Raw genomic sequence first — 22,680 nt, forward strand, 5'->3', positions numbered from 1 at the left:
TCTTCTTGCCCTGTGTTACAATGTATGCCGTGATAGCCCTTAACTTTTTGCAACTTAAATTAAAATGTTTTACCTTTTGTTTTAGACCTAGAAATGCAAGTATGTCTTAGACTCTTAAGGCAGTAGTACTACCTTCTCCCTCCCTTTCCTTTTGTTTATACTGAAAAGTCTATGTAATTCAGATCTAGCATTTGAGTCTTATATGCCATCATTCCATTTATGTAATTATTTGCTTTTAAATTTTAGCTAATTTGGATAAAATGATACACTATGTCATGAAGGAGACTACTACAACATAAAGAGCAATAGAGGAAAATAAGCAACTGGTAGAGAATAAGAATACACAACACAGTTTCTCAAGTATGCTTGTTCTCAGATAAATTGCTTAATTTTCATTTTATAGGTCAAATTTTAAACTCTGATCAATATTTAAAGATATCCTAAAAAATAAAGTGCCTAATTTAGAAGTTTTTCTAACTTTATAGAAAGACTCATTTTATACCCAATTGACAAACCAGGCAGTATATAGTAATTAGTAATCCGTATTAAATACTGTGAAGTTCAGTGGAGTTGGGAGATTTCAGTTGAATCTTCATTACTGTATTGTGTTAAAATATATGTAAGATTTACCATTTTAACCATTTTCAGGTGTTCAGTGACATTAAGTATATTCACATTACCATTTTAGCCATTTTCAAGTGTTCAGTGACATTAAGTATATTCACATTGTTGTGCAACCATCACTACTATCCATCTCCAGAACATTTCATCATCCCAAACAGATTCTCTTTACCCATTAAATACTAACTCCCCATTCCTCCCTCTTCCCAGTCTCTGGTGACCACTATCCTAATTTCTGTGCCTTTGAATTTGACAATTCTAGGTACCTCATATAAGTGGACTGACTCCTATATTTGTCCTTTTGTGTCTAACTTATTTCACGTAACAATGTTTTTCAGGTTCAGCCACATTATAGGACGTATCAGAGTTTTTTTTTTCTTTTTTTTTTTTAAGGATAAAATAATATTCAGTTGTATGTATATACCGCATTTTCTTATCCATTCATTGGTTAATGGCCATTTGGATTATTTCCACATTTTGACTATTGTGAACAATGCTGCTATTATGTACATTGGTGTACAAGTATCTGTTCGAGTTACTGCTTTCAGTTCTTCAGTATATACCGAGAAATGGAATTGCTGAATCATGTGGTAATTCTGTGTTTAATTTTCTGAAGAACTGTCAATACTGTCTTTCTCAGCAACTGCATTATTCCCACCAGCAATGCATAAAGGTGCCAATTTCTCCACATCCTCACCAACAATTTTTATTTTTTGTTTGCTTGTTTGTTTGTTTGTTTTTTGGCTGTGCCACTTGTGGGATCTTAGTTCCCCGACCAGGGATTGAACCCGGGCCATAGCAGTGGCTGAGTCCTAACCACTGGACCACCAGGGAAGTCCCTTTATTGTTTGTTTTTGATAATAGCCATCCAAGTGGGTGAACTGGTATCTCATTTTGGTTTTGATTTGCATTTCCCTATGATGCATTTCTCTCTGTTGTTGAACATCTTTTCATATGCTTATTCACCATTTGTATCTTATTTGCTGAAGTGTATATTCATGTTTTGACCATTTTAAAATTGTTTTCTGTTGAATTGTAGGAGTTCTTTGTATGTTATGGATGTTAGTCCCTTATCAGATACGTGAATTGCAAACATTCTTCCATTCTGTGAGTTGCCTTTTTATTCTATTGATAGTATCCTTTGATGCACAAGTTTTTAATTTTGATGAAGTTTAATTTATCTGTTTTTCTTTTGTTGCCTGTGCTTTTAGTCTTGTGGTTTTTAAAGAGACAGAAGAGAGATTATGTACAATGGTCGAAGTCTAGAGAGATGAAAAGTACACTGTCTTGACTACAATAGAAAATGTAATTTCCTGTGTATTGACTGCAGGATGATAAAGCTAGGGTAGGTTGGGTCAGGAATTTATGGAGCCTTTAATCCTCTGCTGAGGTGGTTTAGTTTGATTTGAAGACATCTGGTGCCTTTGGGAATACAGTTACAAAAGGGAATAATAACTAAACTTTGCTCCAAAGGAAAATTCATGCTGCTATGTAAAGTATACTAGAAAGTGCTATAATGTAATTAGCCTGAAGAAAAGCTGTGGTCATGGGAATGATCTTACTACCTTCTGAGTATTTAAAGGAAATATCTAGATGTATTTTGCTCTCATGTTCGCTATATGTAGTAATGTTTTTCCTTCTGCTTATTTTCCAAATGACCTCTTTTGGGGACAGTTAAGACCTCTGTTTTATCTGTGACCTTTTAAGAATGGGTTCTTTAGCGGCACAAAAAGAGAACTAGAAATTAAAGACACCCAAGAACAAATGGATTTGATTCTGAGTTCTAATTGCAGGTCATTGTACTCTCTTGTGCTCTAGTTTTATAAGCAGTTTCATAGTTCTGAATTAATTGTCTGTTTCAGAGCATTTCTCTGGAATCAGAGACAGACATTTAGAATCTGGAATCTAAATTGTATTCATTGTTTCACTAAAATGCGATGACCAAATGTTAATATCCATGTACTTTTGAATTATTAATACTTGTTTATAGTTGAAAAACTGTTACTGCAGAGTGTGCTTACAACAGTTCTATCAAAATCCTTTTGCTCTCAGATGATTCTAATAATGTAGTGACTGGAAGAAAGTTGAAGGGTTTTTTGAAATAGGTTTTAAAGGGTTAGGGAAAAAAAGTTCTTTCAGATCATTGTGAAGGGGTTATATTAATCAAAACACAGCTCAATGAGATTATCTCAGAATATATACACACAATTAACTATTCACTGGCTGTGACAGCTTTGAACAAATTACTTTGGAAATTTCTGTAGGTTTTTTAAGTTGAGAATCGTTTGATTATGCTCATCAACTTAACTTTCTTGCTAGATTTGATTCATGTACTTATGCCCAAATGATATGTTAGGTTTTTTTTTTTCCCTTATTTTTGCTTGTTTTCCTCAGACATTCTTAATACAATATACTTCTCAATTTTTAGGCCATAAAATTTTTGAATATACGTATATGATTTTTAGGTAATCTAAGTTACAGGTGGATGGTTTTCCTCCCCACTAACTTTAAAATAAGGTGGTTTATCATTGGTATGTAGATTAAATGTAGAATTTTGCAACTTCTTAATTTGTGTGTTTTAAAAGTACTTTCTTTCAAAAGACAAAATCAGTGTATGCAAAAGGAAATCATAATCAAAGATCTGTTTACTTTCTTTTAAATTCTTTAATGTTTGCAAATGTACGGCATGATAGCACATTTTAGTTTCTTAGCACTTTTACATTGATTAAACTATCATTTTTTCAAGAAATATTAAAATCTTTAAAAAGTAGTTGATTATAAGTATGAAAAATGTTTTTGTTGGTAGGGGCAAAATCAAATCAAATCACTACTATTTAGCAGTTTATATGTATTCTTAAAATACCTTAAGAGAATACCTCCATTTTGTAAAAACTAGAGTACCAAACAGTATAAAACTAATTTCATAGAACCCAGAACCTAACCATCTGAATAATTTATAATCTAGTTTAATGTGCTGGGCCACATTACATTTCAGTATAAGCTGATGTTTTAAGAATGTTTATAATAAATTGGGGGTACATAGGCTGTATCAAAGGCTTTGCATCAAAATGTATAGAAAATATATCCATTGGAGAAATAGTTTCATCTTTAGAGGAGATTATTGGCATTAATGTTTTAGGAATATTCTCAAGCATTAGGAAGACTGGAAACCAGTATGTCTTCTAGATTACTGATGTGATGTATACAGGTAGGAAAATGTTCTCCACTACCTTATTTTTGAGCAATTATGCCTTAGTTCTTAGTCATTACAAATTTAAGAGGTTTTCAGTTTAATGATACTATGAAAGGAAAGCTGAATGGGAAATGAGGAGGCATGGATTATTTTCCGTAAAGTAATATGATTAATACCTACATACATATGCATACATAGATGCAGTCCTTCTTCCAGTGATTTACAGAGCAGTTGCTATTTATGCAAAGCACTGGTAGAGTTACGAGAGATAGATGTGACCCTGTGACTGTGTCAAGGAAATTGTAGTTAGGGACTTGGGACGTGGACTCAAATTAAGGTACAGAAAGTAAAAGTAGTAAAAACCAAAAGAAAAATTGAGATAAAATGTTCAGGAGTTAAAATGAGAGGTTATTAGTAGGTGCTAATTAACATACAAAGAAGCATGATATTGATGTGATTAATGAGGCTGGGAAATATTTTCTTCATTTGTAAAATTACAGCTGCTGGGGAGCATCAAAGTTATAAGTTAATAACTAGGTAGGCTAGCTAATGTTAACTTGGTTCTCTGCCACTAAGGAATTGCATTTTCTTTAATATCAACGTGTCTGGTTTTCTTATAATAGAATTTATTGAATGTAAGCAACCTTAATAATAATGGTTTATATTAGAATAGCCAGTATTAAAACGTAATTTAATATTAAAGTTTTCTTATAACCGTTTTGTTAATTACTTATTTAACTTGCCACTAAGTTTACCATTTTTTTACTATAAATTATTTTTTTACTTTAAGTAAATATCAGGATACCCATTACCTCAAACAGGACAGGTAGAATTTCCTTCTCAGACACTGGTTAATTGTCTATGTTGATTTTTGTAAATGTATATAGCAATAGTTTGTATCATAGCAAAGCTTCAGAAAACTGGGATATTTAAGGATTGGTTTTTTCCCCTTTGGTTATTTTCTTTCTTTCTTTCTTTTTTAAATATTTATTTATTTATTTATTTGGTTGCACTGGGTCTTAGTTGTGGCAGACGGGCTCCTTAGTTGCGCTCGCCAGCTCCTTAGTTGCGGCATGCAAACTCTTAGCTGCAGCATGCATGCGGGATCTAGTTCCCTGACCAGGGATCGAACCCGGGCCCCCAGCATGGGGCGCATGGAGTCTTATCCAACTGCACCACCAGGGAAGTACCTGGTTATTTTCTCTGGAGATTATTTTAAGCATTAAAATAACTGTTATTGCCAGAGTCCCCCCTTTTTTTATTAAAAAAACAACTTTCAGCTATGCATAAAGAAAGTTGTTTTTAAAAAACTAGAAATTAGGTATTATAGCTATTTTAAGAAAAGCATATTTTTCATTGGCTTCCAGAATTATCATGTTATGTGTTGAAGTTGCCAAACACTAAAGGTGCTTTAGGTCATACTTAGCTACTTTATGACTGAAGTGTAATTTTTTAAAAACTTGGTTAAATCATTAGAATTAAAAAAAATATAAGTGAACATGAAACAAAATTCAATAGATAAAAATAGGGTAACACAAAAAAGTAAGCCTCCTTGCTTTGTCCTCTAGCCCTGCAGCTCTCCCCAAAGGTAACTATTTTTTTCAACTTGTGCCTCCTGGAAATTACCTGTACATGTAGAAGCATGCATATGTTGTATACTTTTTGTTGTTTACATAATGTATAACATTCTGTATACACAGTGTTGTGCTTCTTGCACTGAATGGTGTATTTTGGAAATCATTACATATAAGTACAAAAATACCACAGTATTTAATTATGTGGATGCCCCTTAACTTCTGATGAACATTTATATTTTTACTTTGCTTTATATACAATACTGCCATGTATTGTTGTACAAACACTGCTTTTGTTTTATCCTGTTTAAGATATTGTGTTATAGTCCAGTAGATAAGATAAGTTTACATAAGATTTAGGTATTCCTAAAATATAGGAAGTTTTTTTTTTTACTTAAATGATGTAGGCACACTTTTTACATTTTAAAAATTTAAATAGTAGTATGTGCTTATTGAAGCACCTTTATAAGAAAAGTAGGCACTTTTCCTTTTCATAAATTGGATTTCTGTATTTCAGGTTTAAAAGGTGACATAGCTATAATGGCCTTAATGTTTCACTTTTGAGGGCTCAAGTGTAAAAGACCTGCCAGTATATAAAAATTCTCTGACTTCTTCAAATTTTATAATCGGAAAATGCTATTTTTAAAAAAGAAGGAAATCAGTACCTTTCTAAAGGTACTTTGGTAGCTTTTTGGTTTTTAATTTCCTTTGAGTGCCACCATTTCCTCAGTGTAGAGTTTTCATTTGCTTACTTTTATTAAAATGGAAAATGACAAGCTCAGATCATTGCAAAACACTCGACCACGACACCAAGCAACAGGAAAATTATTTCAAAGAATATCAAAGTTTTCTTTGATTTTTAAGGAGGTAGATCAACTTAATTCATCTTATGTGATCTTTCTTTCTGACTTTAAGAAAATGTCCTTTGATTTCACACCTCACTTTTCAGATCAGATATTGCTCTTGTACCTCTAAACTTTTGGTTCTTAAGTGATTTTCTTGGGCACCAAATATTTTGGGGGGTACAGCCTAATTAGTTTCAAAGTGCTAATGATATTTCATGTTAATCAGATAGAAGAAACACTGATCTTAGTGGTTTGCAGTCTCCCTCTCTTCCTCTGTTCCCTGAGATTCACAGTAAATTCTAAGCTGATGTACCGGAGAGGCTCAGAAAGTCTAGGTCCTCAGTCTGTAGTGTTCACCATCTCTCTGTTGCTCTTTCAGCTGCCTAGTGCTACTGAGTTCTGATCCCTGCTGTTTCTGCATAGGTTTTCAGGCGTACTCAGAAATTGTCAAATCAAATTACAGACTTCACAGCCCATGGTTATCCCCATTCTAAGGGTTCAGGGATAATTTCCCAGATTCTCTTGCTTTTTCAGCCATTGTTTTTGTTTTTTACAGTAGATACTTAGATCCAGGTTTTATCAGTCCAGAGCACATTAGATACACAGGCAGTCTGGCATTTAGAGTGTTTGGAATAGACGTGAAGCGGCACGATGTAGACTTAATTGCATCTGGGTTTGAATTGTGGCCTGGCCACTTTCTAGATGTGTGACATTAGGAAGCCACTCAGCCATTTTGAACCTTAGTTTCCTCATCTGTTAAATGGGAGTAACACTATTGATTTTATGAGCATTGACTGTAATAATTATACATGGAATACTTTGTTTACAGCTTGGCATATTAAAGGTGTTTATTAACTTCTGTCATTTTGTTTTTCATACTATTTTTGTTCATCTGTCAGTATTGTGGGTATTAGTAATTATACTCCAGTCCTTTGGATTCCAATTTTTATGTCTTCTTGCCTTTTAAGGATTTTATTTGTGATTCTCTTTAGATGGTATTGCTCAGCATATGTTTATTGAGTGTGTGCCAGGCCCTGTGCTAAGTATGTAGAGATAAAATAGACATGGTTTGTCCTGAGCAGTAAAGAGTTCATGGTCTACTCCCAGTAGACAAAGTAAATAATGTGTGTGTATGAGTAAGTAATGTTCCCTCCTCAACCTGTTAATGTTGGAGTGTGCCAAGGCCCAGGCCTGCCCCGTCTACACTTGGTTCCCTTAGTGACCTCCTCCAGTGTTGTTGCTAAAAACTCAAATCTCCAGCCAAAACCCTCTACCTTGAACTCCAGATGTGCATATCTAACTATCTACCTAACATGTCCACTTTGATATCTAATAAGCATCTCAAACTTGCTATGTCAAACCAAACTTGAGGTCTTCTCCCACCCACTGCCCACTTGCTCCTGTCTCAGTCTTCCTCTTCTTCTTCCCTCCTTTCAGTGGATCTGGCCCAAACCTTGACTGTAATGTGATTCTTCTTTTTCTCTCATAACCCACACCCAATCCAACCACAAACCTGTTGGCCCAACATTCAAAGTATATAATATATTCAAAAAATGACCATTTCATACATCCTCCACAGCTATCACCCTGTTCCACACACCAGGATTGCTTGTATTATTGCTAGAGCCTTCTGATGGGTTTTCTGGATTCCTCTCTTGATATTCTACAGTCTACGAAGACAGTAGCCTTAAAAAGGTAAGTCAGATCCTGTCATGCTCAAAAATTCTCCAGACCTTTTCCATCTCAGTAAAAGCTGTATCCTTCTCAGTGGTCATTCAGAGCCCAAGATCATCTGATTCCTTGTCACTCTCAGACCTCATCTGCTGATTTCCCCTTTTCTCACTGCATTGAGGTCAACTGGCTTCCTTGTTATTCTCTAAACTAGCCAGTGCTCTTGTTATATCAGCCTGGAATGCCTTTTTCTCCCCAGGTATTTTTATGATGCACTTCCTTGCCACTTCCAGGATTTTGCTTAAATGTCACCTCAGTGTGGCCTTCCCTTACTACCCTATTTAAAATTACACTTTCCCCAGTATTCCCTACCCATGTCTTTTAATTATTTTTCTTTATAGCACTTACTATCCAACACACTATATATATTTTTAATATTTTAATATATATTTTATATTTATATATATTTTAATATTTTTTAACCTATTTGTATTGTTTATTATCTGTCTTCTCCCACTGGAATGTAAGCTTCATGAGGGCAGGAATTTTGCTGTTTTGTGCAATGAAATGTGCTCAGTGCCTCGAGCTATGCCTGGTGCATGATAGAGCTCAATATTTTTTGTTAAATGAATGAGGTGGATGAATTCTGGGAGCTCAGAGGAAGGCATCTAATCTTGGTGGAAGGCTTCCTGGAGGAGATGATTCCTAAGCCAAGCCTTTAAGAATGAGTTATTCTTAATGGCGGGAGGGCGTGAGGGGCAAAGATAGGAGGGCTATCCAGATAGCGGGAACTATGTATGCAAATACCTTCAGGCACAAAAAGACTTGGAGTGTGCTGGAACTACCTGTCTGTATTGAGAAAGTATAAGCTTTGAGATTCAGAAGGTGGTGCTATGAAACACTGGAGAATCATGAGGGGAAGCAGGTGTGGATGTGCCTGTGATGATTTTTTTGGACAATTTTAAGTTTGGAATGCTGATGGAATGTCATAAGAGTTCCCAAGGAGAAGGTGTAAGGAGAGAACAGCTAGTACAGAGCCCTGGTGAGCACCAGCATTTAAGGGCTGGCCAAAGCAAGAGGAGTTGGGAACGTGAATTGGGATTCACGTTCAGGAGAGAGCTGCAGAAACACAACAGGGCAGAGTTAAACATCCTGGGTGACCACCAACGCCATAGGAAACAGGTCCGTTACAATGTTTCAATGTACATTGGCTTTGGCAGTAAGAAAATCATTGAAAAGAGCAATTTCTTTGGAGTTAGACTAGTTTTTCGCTTAGCTTAACTGTACAGTATCTTCTGGGAAGTGTTTTCCACAAACACAGAACAGGAAAATGCTCTTTCTAGGAGTGTCCTCCGTCAACTCCAGATGTCTGAAGCTGACACTGGCATGCACCCCACCCCACAGCCCTGCTCCAGTCCGTTAGATTGTACCAGTAAGTGAAAAGCTGTATGCATGTTTACCTTTTAGGGGTGCACCATGTGGCATTTGAATGATTTAATCCATTCAAATAATTTCATTCACTAAGCACTTGTTAAGTACTTGAAGTTAGGTCCTGAGGATTCATAAATAATTTTTTAAAACATTCATAGTCTAGAGGAAGAAACGAAGAGTTAAGATATAGTGTGACAGACAAGTAGACAAGAGATATCAATACATACAAAGATCTGGGGAACAACAGACCCCTTGCTAACATCTCCAAGGATGTAGAGGTTATTGCAATTGTCAGCAGTTATCTCAGGAACACATACAATTTTCCCCCAGCTTCCTGTTAGGGCTGAGGGAACATCTCAGTGGATGTCCAATGGTGGTCTCAATGCTGGTTTGCACAGGGGTTCCAGGAAAAAATCATACCTTAGGAGTAATTTCCAGTGCTAGAACCAGGGGTGTCAGCTATGTAAGCAGAGGCTGATGAAGTCTGGGCGTAAAGCCAGCTCTAGAGTTGAGCAGGGGATAGTAGGACTGCCTTGGGCTGTGGGTTAGGAAAGTCCACTTATAACTTGGGCTACTTCTAGGTACCTCAGGATAGGTAAAAATGGGTTTTGTGTATGTTCTGGAGCTACTAAGGAACTTTTGGTAGGAGGAGTCCTTGCATTTATTCATCCATATATTTTAGTGCCTAGTACCTTCCAGGTACTGTGTACCTACTAATCATTGAGAATATAATAGTGAAGAAGACTAGATCCTTATTAATGGGCTTACTTTCTATGGTAAGTCATGAAACACATGCAGAATAATTTAAAAGTTGTGAATCGTATTAGATTGAATCATGTAAAATGGCTAATATTAAACCATCTTTGACCTATAAAAGCAGCAAATTTGTATCAATGCTGTGAAAGAAACAAGGGACTGAGTTGGGGAAAATAGGATGATAATCGGGGATAGGAAGGTCGGAAAAAGTCTCTGTGAGGAACTGGCATATAAGTTGCCACCTGAAAAAAGAGAAGGCTAGGTTTTTAAATTTAAATCAAGATGGCAAATGCAAATGCCCAGAAGGATCCAATGAGCACACTGGGCCTGGTGGGGGAATCTTCACGCCCTGTCTAAAGAGGGCAGCAGCTCCTCAAAGCAGTGCTACTTTGATTTTCCAAGATAAGCCAGCAAACAGCTTTTTAAAAAAAGCATCCAAAGGATAATGCTTTAAATATTTAAGTAGAAATGTAATTTTATGTGAAATCTCTCAAATTTTACACGTCAGCTATTTAAAAAATTTTAGAAAATGTTTTGCAAGCCAAACAATATATCTACTCTCTGGAAGTGGCCCACTAGACACCAATTTACAAGATTCGCTTTAAAGCATTCCAGGTAGAGAGAACAGCATATGCAAAGACCTTGAGGCAAGAAAGGGCTTACTGGTTCAAGGAACAGGAAGGAGGGCAGTATGTCCAGAGCTAAGTGAGCCCAGGGGAGAGTTGTTTGTCAGATGAAGTTGGAAAGGAGCCAGATCTCAAGGAGCTCACACAAGCATAGTGGCAGAAGTGGAGGGACAGACATACAAATTTAGTGTGTACCAGACAAGCATGCACCTTGGGACCACACCTGTGCCTGGAGGAAGGGACACACTTTCCTAATCTGTACAAAGATATCATAAATGCTGCAGGTGTCCTTGGCGGTAGGTGCACTATCCCATTTTAGAGCTCAGTAACCTGCCCAAAGGCCACCATAGTGGCAGAGTCTGCATTTGGGTTTGGGTTTCTTTGAATTGAAATCTTCTCCCACCCTTTTTTTTTAAACTACAAAACGCCAACTTTCCAATTGAGACATGTTTACATGACGGTGCCCTTCGGAGGATTTTCTTGTCTGCATAACTTAAAGTGAATGTATTCATTAGTTGAGAGGCCAAAGAAGAATGCTCTAAATATTATGTTGAATACAGAGTAACAGTGACCTGGAGATCAAACCCCATCAAATTGGGGACCAGGCTTATTCCACTGTTTGGTGTGGGCTAGTAACGCCAAACTGTGAAGAGTTTAGTGCTCTCATTTTCAGGAAAAGGTGAGTATAGCTTAAAGATTTGAAGTTGAAATATACGATTTACGCCCGTGGGGGTGAGAAAGCATCCTTTTCTTTTTATTGAGTGTTAAAGCCCTCGAAATCAAATGAAGGGTCAGTGCTCAAGGGATCTTAGAAATCTAGAAAAAAATGCAATTTGAGAAGTGAAGATGGATATGAATAGAAATAGGCTGTTTGAGCTAGTTAATAGATGTTAAATAAAATATTTCAGAAATTTGGTGAGCAGGACTGCAGTGGTAAGAACTGAACTTGGTCTAGAAAAAATTCAAGAGGTTGAGGATCCGATTGCCTGGAGAGTTTCAGCCTGGGAAAGAGCCAGGGAGGAAGGTGGCCACAGCTTGAGGCCTGAGAAATAAGTCCCAGTGCAGCCTTGAGACAGGCTCACAGTTAAAGCGAAACACCTGGGGAAATGCCTGTGGAGGAGATTGCTAAACTAGTTTTCAGAACTAAACGTGATGGAGTATTTCATTAAAATTCACCAGTCATTTTTTTTTGTCACTTATTAGAATATTTGAAGACAGAGAGAAAGTAGCATAATTAACAACATTCTCCAGATGCTCTGTGTGGGTTATTCGATTTACCTTGTAGATGAAAATGGTTCTGATTTGACTTTCCTAAGAATTCTTTTAAACTACTAGATTTTTGCCTGTGGAATTAAAAGGAAAATTGTACATTTAAGGGGAAATCACTATGATTATATTTTGCTTCAAGGTTAGTAGATTGTAATTACTGAATAAAGTAGGAGTTGGCAAACTTTTTCTGTAAAAGTAGGTCCAGATATTAAATATTTTCAACTTTGCGTGCCGAATAGTCTGTGTCACAAGTACACAGCCCTGCTGTTTTGGCACAAGAGCAGCCATGGGCGTATGTAAATGAAGGAGCCTGGCTGCCTGCCTTCCAGTAAAACTTCATTCATGGAACTGAAATCCGACTTTCATACACTTTTATTTTATTTTTTATTTTTTCATACAGCTTTATATGTCATAAAATTATCTTCTTTTAATTTTTTTTAAATGATTTTTTCTTTAGATTTATTTATTTCTATTTATGGCTGTGTTGGGTCTTCGTTTCTGTGCGAGGGCTTTTTCTAGTTGCGGCGAGCGGGGGGCCACTCTTCATCGCGGTGCGCGGGCCTCTCACTATCGCGGCCTCTCTTGTTGCGGAGCACAGGCTCCAGACGCGCAGGCTCAGTAATTGTGGCTCACGGGCCCAGCTGCTCCGCAGCATGTGGGATCTTCCCAGACCAGGGCTCGAACCCATGTCCCCTGCATTGGCAGGCAGACTCTCAACCACTGCGCCACCAGGGAAGCCCTTCTTTTAATTTTTAAATCATGGTCTTTACAAAAACAGATGGGGAGCTGGATTTGGTCCATGAGCCATAGTTTGCTGACCTCTGAATTAAAGGATTTTAAAAACAGTTACGTTCTTCCAAGGGCCAGCGGTGTGGCTTTCTCAGCTGTCTAGATTGTTTATTTCATGGTAGAGGGGTCTTATTTTGTAGTAATGAAGAGATTTCCCTACACATTTGAGAAACTTCTAGCAGTGGTTCTCAAGCTAGCATACATCATTATCACCTGCAGACTTTGTTAAAATGCAGATTGCAGGGCTCCTCCTGAAGTTTCTGATTCAGTAAGTCTACATGGTGCCTAGGAACTTGGATTTGTAACAGGTGAGGCTAATGCTGCTGTTCTGGGACCACGCTTTGAGAATCACTTATTTAGAGATGAGGGTGTCAGACACTGTGGGAATGACACAGTTGCTTCTTTTGCTCAGTGTCCTTAGAGTAGCTATTGACTTCTCTACCTAGACGATTTGAGACCTTCAAAATTCTAATGGTTCAAAGACCAAAGATAATTGGAACAAAATTTATAACTTCCCTGTCTATTGTAGTATTTTTCCTCCATCAATTTCTGAAAGTTTTAAACATTTACAAACTAGAGATTGTTTTACAACAGTGCCTATGAGAAATATAAAGAAATCTGTTATGATATATAGTATATATTCTTATGTAGTATTATACATGTAAATATATATATAATAAGTACTCATGCATCAGTTTTTAAAATAGTACATTGCCAGTAACTTTGGCGTTCTGTATTCCTCCTCTATCATGTCTCCCTTTTCTTTGATTTTAACTGTTTGTACCCACCATATAATGTCTTTTTTTGCATGCCTATGAACTTTACCTACTTTGATTACACACATGCACACACACACATCCATTTTGATGAATATAGCTGTGGTTCATTCATTTTCACTGCTGTGAGGGTGTCTGTTTTATGAATGCACTATAATTTATCCACTCCCCTGATAATGGACACTTGGATTGTTTCTAGTATTTTTTATTTTACAAACAATATAGCCTGAAATCTTCTTGAACATATTTCCTGGTAGTGTGAGCAACAGTATCTCTACCTAGAGAAGGGAGTTGTTCAGTTACAGGGGCATTTCAACTTTCCTATGTAACCATCAACTTGTTTTCCAAAGGAAGGATATACCCACACTGACTTCAGCACACTTGATACCACTAGCTTTTTTTAACTTTCTGCCAATTTGATAGGTTTAAAATGCGCTATTAGTTTGCATTGTCTTGATTACTAATATAGTTCAGAATTTTTCTTAAATTTATGGGCCTTTCATGTCTCCTCTTTGAAGTGACTTTTTTTTTTTCCTGTTTTCTTTAAAAGTTTCTCCACCTTGTTTTGATAGAAATGTATTAATAGATTAATTTGGAAAAAAATTATATCTGTACAATATTTAAGTATTCCTAGTCATGAATATGTAATATCTCTCCATTTAGTTATGTCTTCCTTAATACTTCTCAGTAAAGTTTAGGTTTTTCCATTTAGACCATCTATTTCTTTTGTTAGATTTATTATTAAGCATCTTATTTTTACTATCTTTTTAGTAGTTAATTTTAAAACTATTTGTGGCTGGTATATAAAAATGAAGTTGATTTTTGTTTGCTGACCTTATATTTAAGAACCTTGCTCAATTCTTATTTTTTCTCATAATTTGTGAAGCCTTTTGGGCGTTCTGCATAAATAGTCATCTTCTGCAATTAATACAGTTCTTAGTCTGTCTTCTCAATCCATATAACTTACTTCTTTTCCTTATCTTACTGAGTTGACTTAACTAAAGCTTTCAGTACAATGTTGAACATAAGTGCACCTAATTTCTGATTTAAGAAGAATGCTTCTAACATGTGGCATGACATATGTTTGCTCTTTTGGTAGATGACCTTTATCAGGTGAATGAAACTTCCTTTTATATATATACACCTGTTTTTCTAAGAGTTTTTTTAAAAATAAAAAGGATGTTTAAAATTTATCAAATGCAAATTCTGTGTATATTGTGATAATATGTGTGTGTGCTTCTTTGTCTGTTAACATATTGAATTAATAGATATTTCTAATATTAAACCAAGTTTCGTTCCTGGGATAACTTGATATGATGTATGTCCTAACCTGTGGTTTGGCAGTCCACGAACACTGAGTCACCTGTATTGTGAATATCCTGCCCCTCTGATTTGTATGTATCTTCCACTCACCGCCCCTCCAACAAGGGTTGCTGTTTTCTAGAGGTATTTTAATTTCATGGCGCCACCTGGTGGCAAACTTTCAACATTTCTGATGCTGTCTCTTTGCCGCCTTTCTTTTAGGCAACTGTATGCATGTAGTTTCCTCTGTTATCACTGTAACACCTCATTTAACTTTATTTTCTCTCTTGTACCTTAATATTTATTCACTTTACGCCCCCATCCTCCTTTCTCTTGCTCCTCCAAATTTTTTTCAGTATACTCATGCCAATCATTCTCTTTTCCTTCCTTTTTCTTCTCTCTCCCCTTTTGTTCCTTTATGGGTACTGTAAATCTACCTCAATTATGGTTAAGAATGATGAGAATAGTGCTGGTTACTAGGGGAAAAGATACAGCAATACATTTTAGGATGACATTTGGTACAATAAAGTGCCAGCTCTGCTAACCTTCAAAGGCCTTGAAAATACTTAAAATTCTCTTAAATTCAAGTACTACTTAATCACCTTCTAATTAATTCTGCCCATTTAACATCAAAGTTCACTATTAAGGAAAAATTATAAAACTGCTTTGTTTCATTGTTTCTGTGTTCCTTTATCAAAATGTGAGGGTTCTGCTGTATTTTGCTGCAAGACTCAGTTTTTCATTATGCATGAAACTGCTTGGAAACCAAACTAATCATCTATAACATGGTTTCCATAGGAAACAGCCCACCACAGATTCCCTTTTGATATATAACCCATTTATAAGATAGAGATTACCATTTCCAACTGCTTAACTCTCAAGCATAGAAAATACTGTAAACAATATTCTCCCCAGGCAGAAAACTAACACATGTATAAGCTTCATTGGTTTAGCAATTTCTTTTTGGAGTTAATTGTGACTTTGTCTTTGGTGTCTCTAAGGGCTATGTCATAAGGGCTATGTGAGTCAGCTGATGAAGACAGAACAGAGAAAGTAGGACTGAAATTGATCTCTTTAGCCACTGCAATGCTAACCTGGCTGCAGGGGAGGTGGTTTTGATTGTGTGTTTGTCTTACCCTAGTCTTAGTAGGCAGGTACAGTATATTGAGCCTTTGTTTATTCATAGATAGCAAGTATTGATTTTAAAGTAGGCACCACAAAGTATTTTGGTACCTAAGTCTGGTTGGTGCCTGAAAGATATTTTAATCAAGAGAGAACCTCAAAATATAAAATCTGATCTTCAGCATTACTTTAATACTTAAAAAGATTTTGATGGCTTTGAGATCTGGTAGTCTTATGAAACTGACTAGTTTGTGCAGAGCTGCTGCAACTATTAGAATTCTAGCATCTTTTTAAAAGGGAGATTTGAAGTTATTCTTATTTCAACATTGTAATAGTGGAGATTCAAAAGTGAAAAAGAGAAGTTAGAGGTTAAAGATTAGGAAGGAGATTACTATGGCAATTTGGTTACCTAAAAGGCTCTACATAATGCAAGGTGACAAGGGTGCTTCTGGCTTCTGTACTACAATATTTGGCTTCCTTCTGTGTTCTAAATGCTTTCTAACCTTTTGATGTCTCTTTTAAAAGGTGGGGACCCAAACTGTATGCATTGTTCCAGATGCGTTCTTGCCAAAGCAGTATAAAGCAAATGTAACAGTTAGGAAGAAAGTTCCCTCCCTCACTGGGTAAGTACAGCTGGCAGCCTTCACCAGGGCTAGCCCACCTTCCCATTAGACCTGCCATACCCTCTCCACTGCAAAAATGCTGGCCGGACCCCATAAAACCTGAATCTGTTAATCCACAGCCCAGGGCCTTTCATCTAGTGAAATGCCAGTCAAAAGAGCTGACCCAGAGCCAGCCCTACCACTACAGCACCTAATCCCACCCCCTCCAGATTTTTTCTCACTTGTTTGCATCTCTTTGGCTCTTTGCCAATCAAGACCACTGAGGTCAGATCGAGTTTATTAAAATGAAATTTTACCGATAATCTTGGTGAGCTGATTAGACATGTTACTTTAGACTGTTTTCTTACCTTTGTGAAAGAACCCCCTTGATGTAGAGTATTATAGTGCAGGCTCACACATATGACACTTGTGTGCTGCTGGAAGGTTTTTGTTTTTCTTATTTAAAAAAATGTTCAGCTATACTTAAAAATGAAGTGCCATACCTATGTATTAAGTAGAAAAATTCCAGAATAGGTTCGTAAGCCGGGTTAGTATTATGCATTGATCTCACTTTGGAAATACTTAAAAATTGTTGATCAACGTGATTACCATGATAAGAGGTTGTTTCAAAGTTCTTTAATTGATTTTTCGACCCATCCCATTTCTAAATAAAACTACAGCCATGTGGTTTATTTGTAGATCTTGAATGGTACATTTGAGTTCCCCCAACTTGCTGATTAAACCTCCCACAATTCTATAAACCAATCTCTAGCTGTATGGGAATATATTTTAGATAACACTTTAAGATGTGGAATAACTGTCTGTTATAACAATATTATTTTTTAGGTTCTTTTCATGTGACATAGAAAAAATGGTGATATATTTTCACTTAGGCTGGGGAACTTTTAGAAATGATTTGCTTCTTTGGCCTTGACTTTATTTCTGTATTTCTTTATTTTCTAATCCCAAACTCCCAATACTTCCCTGCCCCCCACCCCCCCCACCCTTGGCAACCACAAGTCTGTTCTCTATGTCTGTGAGTCTGTCTCTGTTTCGTAGATAAGTTCATTTGTGTCATATTTTAGATTCCACATATAAGTGATATCATACGGTATTTGTCTTTCTCTTTCTGACTTACTTCACTCAGTATGATAATCTCTAGGTCCATCCATGTTGCTGCAAATGGCATTATTGCATTCTTTTTAATGACCTTGACTTTTGGATTGCTATGAAACGAGTTTAAGGTCATGTGAGAATCTCTGACGTTCCATGACATCACCAAAACATTTTCATTGTTTCAAAATCCACTTGAAGGCCTTGTGACACATCCATCATTGTTTGCTTTCATTCATTTTGAAAGGGGTGTTTGTGACTCCATAGAATCCAGTTAATCTTATTCCTGATATGTGAGCTAAAGTCCTTGGTTAAAACGTGTTCTTAATGATCCATAGATTGCCACAAACAATACTGTTCTTAGCTATTCATCTTTAAATCATTTCTTCCAGTGCAGGCATTTATGTAACTCTTTCCATTTTGTTTGCTGATTGGTAAGATCCTTCCAACTGAAATTTGCCTGCTGTTTTGCAATTTTTCCTCATGGATTTTAACCCTGTAGTGTTTTTGCTTTTTAGAGCAAATCCTTTGAGTGAGTTTGACTCTGCTGTTGCCGTCAGAAGTAGGAAAAGAAAGTTTCTGCATGACTTACCAGAAAAGTCAAGATCAAATGACAGAGATTTTGAATTGTCCAAAGATGGATTTATTAAAGGATCAAGGGAGTTGGCAATCGCTGCATCCTTCAGCTTGAAAAGTCATATAGTTGACAGCCTCAGAAGAACAGCTGGGCCCCTCCTTAGTTGATTGTAGTGTTATTGACCCAAGAAAAAAGACAGGAACTTTTGACAGGTTTCCGGTCCTACTCCCACTGTCCTGAGGGTTTCTCCATCAGAATCCTCACCCTCTTCCTTGGGATCGGGCAGCCCACGGGATTATGGTGGCGAGGAATTACATGGATAGCCATGGACGAACTGCAGCTGGCTGGTTTCTTCAGGGAGAGAACACCCTACGGCCTCGGGTGTCAGGCTGTATCCAAATCATGAATCAACCCCAAAGGCCTCTGGTTGTCTGGTGCATTCAGACCCACAGGCTTCTTGCTCTCAACCTTCAGGCCTCGTCATTTCTCTGAGGTGCTAGGCTGATTTTAGCTTAGGAGGCTGGGTTAGACCTGATCTGATGACCTTCTTTCCTAGACCCTGGGGTCGGGGGGCTGGGGGGGAAGTAGCCTGAGGTGGGTAAGACAGAGCTGGTGTAAATAAGGTGACCAATCCCTTGGGGACACCTGTCTCACAGGCTGCTTACTTCTCTGGTGATTCACGTCACAAAGGCTTATAAGACTGTGACATGAAGGGGACTATGTTTATACCATGATCTCATAGCCACATCATGATTCTGGATCTGAACATTGCAATATCTACCATGTTAGGTTCCTTTTGAGACCAAAAATAACTCTAGCAAGGCTGAGGTCAGAGTGTAGAGCCTGTGGAACCACCTTTGTTTTGGTGCAATTTGTACGTCATCGTGTTTCCTTGGCGGCATTCCATCCCCCTTCATAATTCAGTAGTAAGCTCTTGTCTTGGCTACATGTTACTGGAAAGGTGATCAGGGTCGTGCCCTTTTCAACCCTACCTATCATGGTAATATTTAAAAGTTTAGTTTTCTTCTTTCTTGCCTAACTTTCCTGTTCACTTTCTGTGTCTTCACGCAGGTCCCTGGCATCTGACACACATGGCGAGCTTTAGGATAAGGTCGTACTAAGACATGCCTGATGTTCTGAATGTCTGTATCCCCCAAAGTCCAGAATCTCAGCTGGAACCCGACGGACGAATGTTCCCTCAATCAGGGCTCTTGTCAATGGTTCTTTCCACACCTCAGTCGACTGTTGGTTTTCCCTTTCTTGCTATTCTGTCTCTCGCCGCACCCCTCTCGATTGCCTTTCCTAGGGACAGACCTTAGAGAGATGGGCCAGGACGTGGGAACTCTGCACTGCACCCGGCAGTCCTAAGCCAGCATCCTCTGCATCCTGTCTTCAAGGCATCATCCCCGCAACACATGCCTGAAGGCACAGGCTTCTGAGAACCCACTTTTTTTCTGCATGACTAGCTTGTAAAGAGGGATATGCGGAGAGAATTTCCAAGAACTTTCCACTTAAAAAAAATGTATGTGACTTATTTTGGGCTTCGAACTGAGAGCAAAATCAGTGGTATGCAGCTCTGTTTCCTGGCACACATCTGTGGCATCTGGAGAAATTGTTGCAATACTCCCTTTCCTGTCTGGGCTGTTTGTATAACTGTATATAAATGTAGCAATAAATATATTCTAACATCAGCCTGGGGCATTTAGCTTCCGCTTGCTTCTGCACACCGATGGTAGGCAGTGAATATCACATTCTCGAGGAATTGTCCTACTGACCAGCGGGCTTGCCTGCCTCTTCTCAGTTTCTCATCTTCTCTGATTTCACAAAGTGTTAGCTTGGAGTTGGCCAGTGTTTGGAGAAAGAAGGTTGAGGGGTGCAGTGGCAGAGCTGGGACATGAAGCCACATTATTAATTCACTAGGCTGCACTATTCCTGATGCTCCGAGGTGGCTTGAATGTCTGAGGACTGAAGCTTAGAGGATTGGGTGACAATTTGCAACAGGAGTCAGCTATGTTATAGTCACTCTTAAATCCTTCAAGAATGTATTGTGCTTGGATAATATGACAGGTACTCACCTGCCAGTCACAAAGTTACCCCTTAAAGATTTTCAGAAAAACACAAAATATGCCAACATGATATCGAATTTTCCATCTGTCTCTGATGTTTTTCAAGGGCACTAAGTAAGTCTGGTTGTTTTAGAAACAGTGCCCTTCTAAAGTGGACACATAAGCAAATAAACTTTTTATTTGTCAGAAATAATGCTGTTTGTCTACTATCAAGAAATATTTGTTCCCAAACTGGTCTCATAATTTATTTGAAATCTTTGCTTATCAGGCATTTTTATAGCTTAAAAGATAACCACATACTTTGTGTGGTTTCTTATCAAATTGCTGTTTGCCAGGCCTCTGCTCGATTATAAGCGGCAGGTGGTGTAGAACCATTCGGCCCTGAGGCCTGGGGATGCAGCGGAGCCAGAAGCTGGAGTCCTGTGGCCGAGGTTCACAGGCAGCACCTGAAAGACTGCTTGTTATGTATTAAAGCAATACAGGCTGGAAGCGCTTGAGGAAATCATCTGGTTGGGGCCCTTGAACCACTGATCAGGTAACTGTCTGAACAATCATGCCAGGTGTATTCTTACTTTCACCTTTTAACAGATCCATCAGAGAACCTGAGGCTCAAGGTCAACAGGTAAAGAAGGCACAGCAAATTCCCATGTGCTACCACCGTACAGACCTCTTCCACACACAGATTGGTCTGGCCCGGACTGGTAATACAGGGGGAAACTATTAAAAAAGAGACAGGACAGATTATCAGTTGCTTCTGGTTCCGTGATGATATAAACATAATTATAAATAATGCCGTATAACCAGCAGTTCATAAGCTTGTTCGTGGAGCTGTGGAGGGTTGAGGGTTTTTAGCCGGTGGGTGTCAAGCCTGGGCATGGGTCATGACTAAGACCCTGGATAGGTCACTTCAACGCCCTGGGCCTTTGATGCGTCTGCCGGAAAATGAGGCGTTTGGACTAAATGATTTCTAAGATCCTTTCTGTTCTTTGAGTCTCCTCCTTTGGAAAGGGAAGGGAGTTAGCCTACTTTTCATGCTAAAGAGGAAGGTCATGGGATGGCATAGGTGGGCAGCTGAGAGGCAGAGGAGAGTTATGTAGATCGCTTATTTTCAGGTAACAAGAAATGCATGAAGATAATGACAAGTTAAAGCACCACTTTCGTCACACCCCTTCTGAGGAAACAACGTGTTTAGCTATCACTTCCCGTGGGAGAGGAAGCTGCCTGGATTTCTTCCTGGGCTCTCTTCTGCGCTGGGCAGAAAGGCTGCTGTCTGCACTGCGCGCTGGGACGGACAGGTGGGGACTTGAAGCCTCAGAACCAGAAGCCACTTTTCTTCAGGAACTGCTCACACCCACCAGATGGGGCAGTGCCATGAAGAGCACCTCAGGCCCTGGTGAACTGCTGGACTTCAGTCCTGGTCAAGCAAAGCTGACAGGGGTGTACCCACCCAAAGGGAGAGAAGCTGATCTCTTCCAGTCATGAATAATCCACATCCTCGCTTAGGAGCACATTGGTGGGCAGACACTACTCTTTAGCACAACACTCCTGCCCTCTTGGCCCCCTCCTTCCTTTCCAGGCAGGTGGGACGGATTGCTTGAGCAGTGAGTTTGGAGAGGAACTGTGTACCCAGTCCTGTTCTCTGTCTGCAGGAAGCACACATTATTGTCAGCTTCTCCATGCCCTAGTTCTGCTGAGGCAGGCCCGGGCTCCCCCGGGAGAGGGGTGCCTGTCTAATTTGGGATTCGATATTAGGGAGTCCAGTTGCCTTAGGCATAAGCCTAGATTCCCAGCATTAGCTTCATCAATGATAAAGGTGATCTTGTGGGCTTCACCTGCTTATTCTTTTGCTTTAATTCTGAATTGATTTCACCCAGTGGTTTTTACTTTAAACTTTATGAGCATGATTATCATCCGGAGGGTTTGTGAAACCACAGATGCCGGCCGCACCCCCAGAGTGTCTGATTCTCAGGTCAGGGGTGGTGCCCGAGGACGTGCACCTCTCCCAAGTACACAGGTGAGGCTGCTGGATGGGGACCACACTTACAGACCTAGGGGGCGCCGGAATGGGAGAAGGAGTTCTGTTTATTGGTCCCGTTAAACCCCAGAACTGAATGTTCTCAAGGCTGTCTGAGTCAGCTGGGCGCCCTTCACTCAGCTGGGGCCAGCAAACACTCTTCGGTCTGTATGAGTAATTCTCGCAAATCAGTGTCCTGTTCTAGCCCACAGCCTTGGGCAGGAACAAATGGTTATGGATTATACTCATTTCTGTTCTAAGTAAAACACGAGATGAATCAACGCCAGCCATAAATCAGCCCTGAAATGCGGATTTAAAAAAAGAATCCAAGAT

General features: G+C 38.5%; 1 protein-coding gene across 1 annotated transcript in view; it reads left to right on the forward strand.

Annotated features, from left to right (window-relative positions):
- RDX (radixin) overlaps positions 1–16,582 on the forward strand; it is a 94,075-nt gene extending 77,493 nt beyond the window's left edge. Inside the window, exon 15 of the mRNA XM_057552578.1 lies at positions 16,501–16,582. Coding sequence (XP_057408561.1) covers positions 16,501–16,567 — 67 coding nt within the window. The 3' untranslated portion in view covers positions 16,568–16,582. The remainder of the gene's footprint in view (positions 1–16,500) is intronic.
- The last annotated feature ends 6,098 nt before the right edge of the window (positions 16,583–22,680 follow it).

The sequence above is a fragment of the Balaenoptera acutorostrata genome, chromosome 9 (assembly GCF_949987535.1).
Source record: "Balaenoptera acutorostrata chromosome 9, mBalAcu1.1, whole genome shotgun sequence".
Lineage (NCBI taxonomy): Eukaryota > Metazoa > Chordata > Mammalia > Artiodactyla > Balaenopteridae > Balaenoptera > Balaenoptera acutorostrata.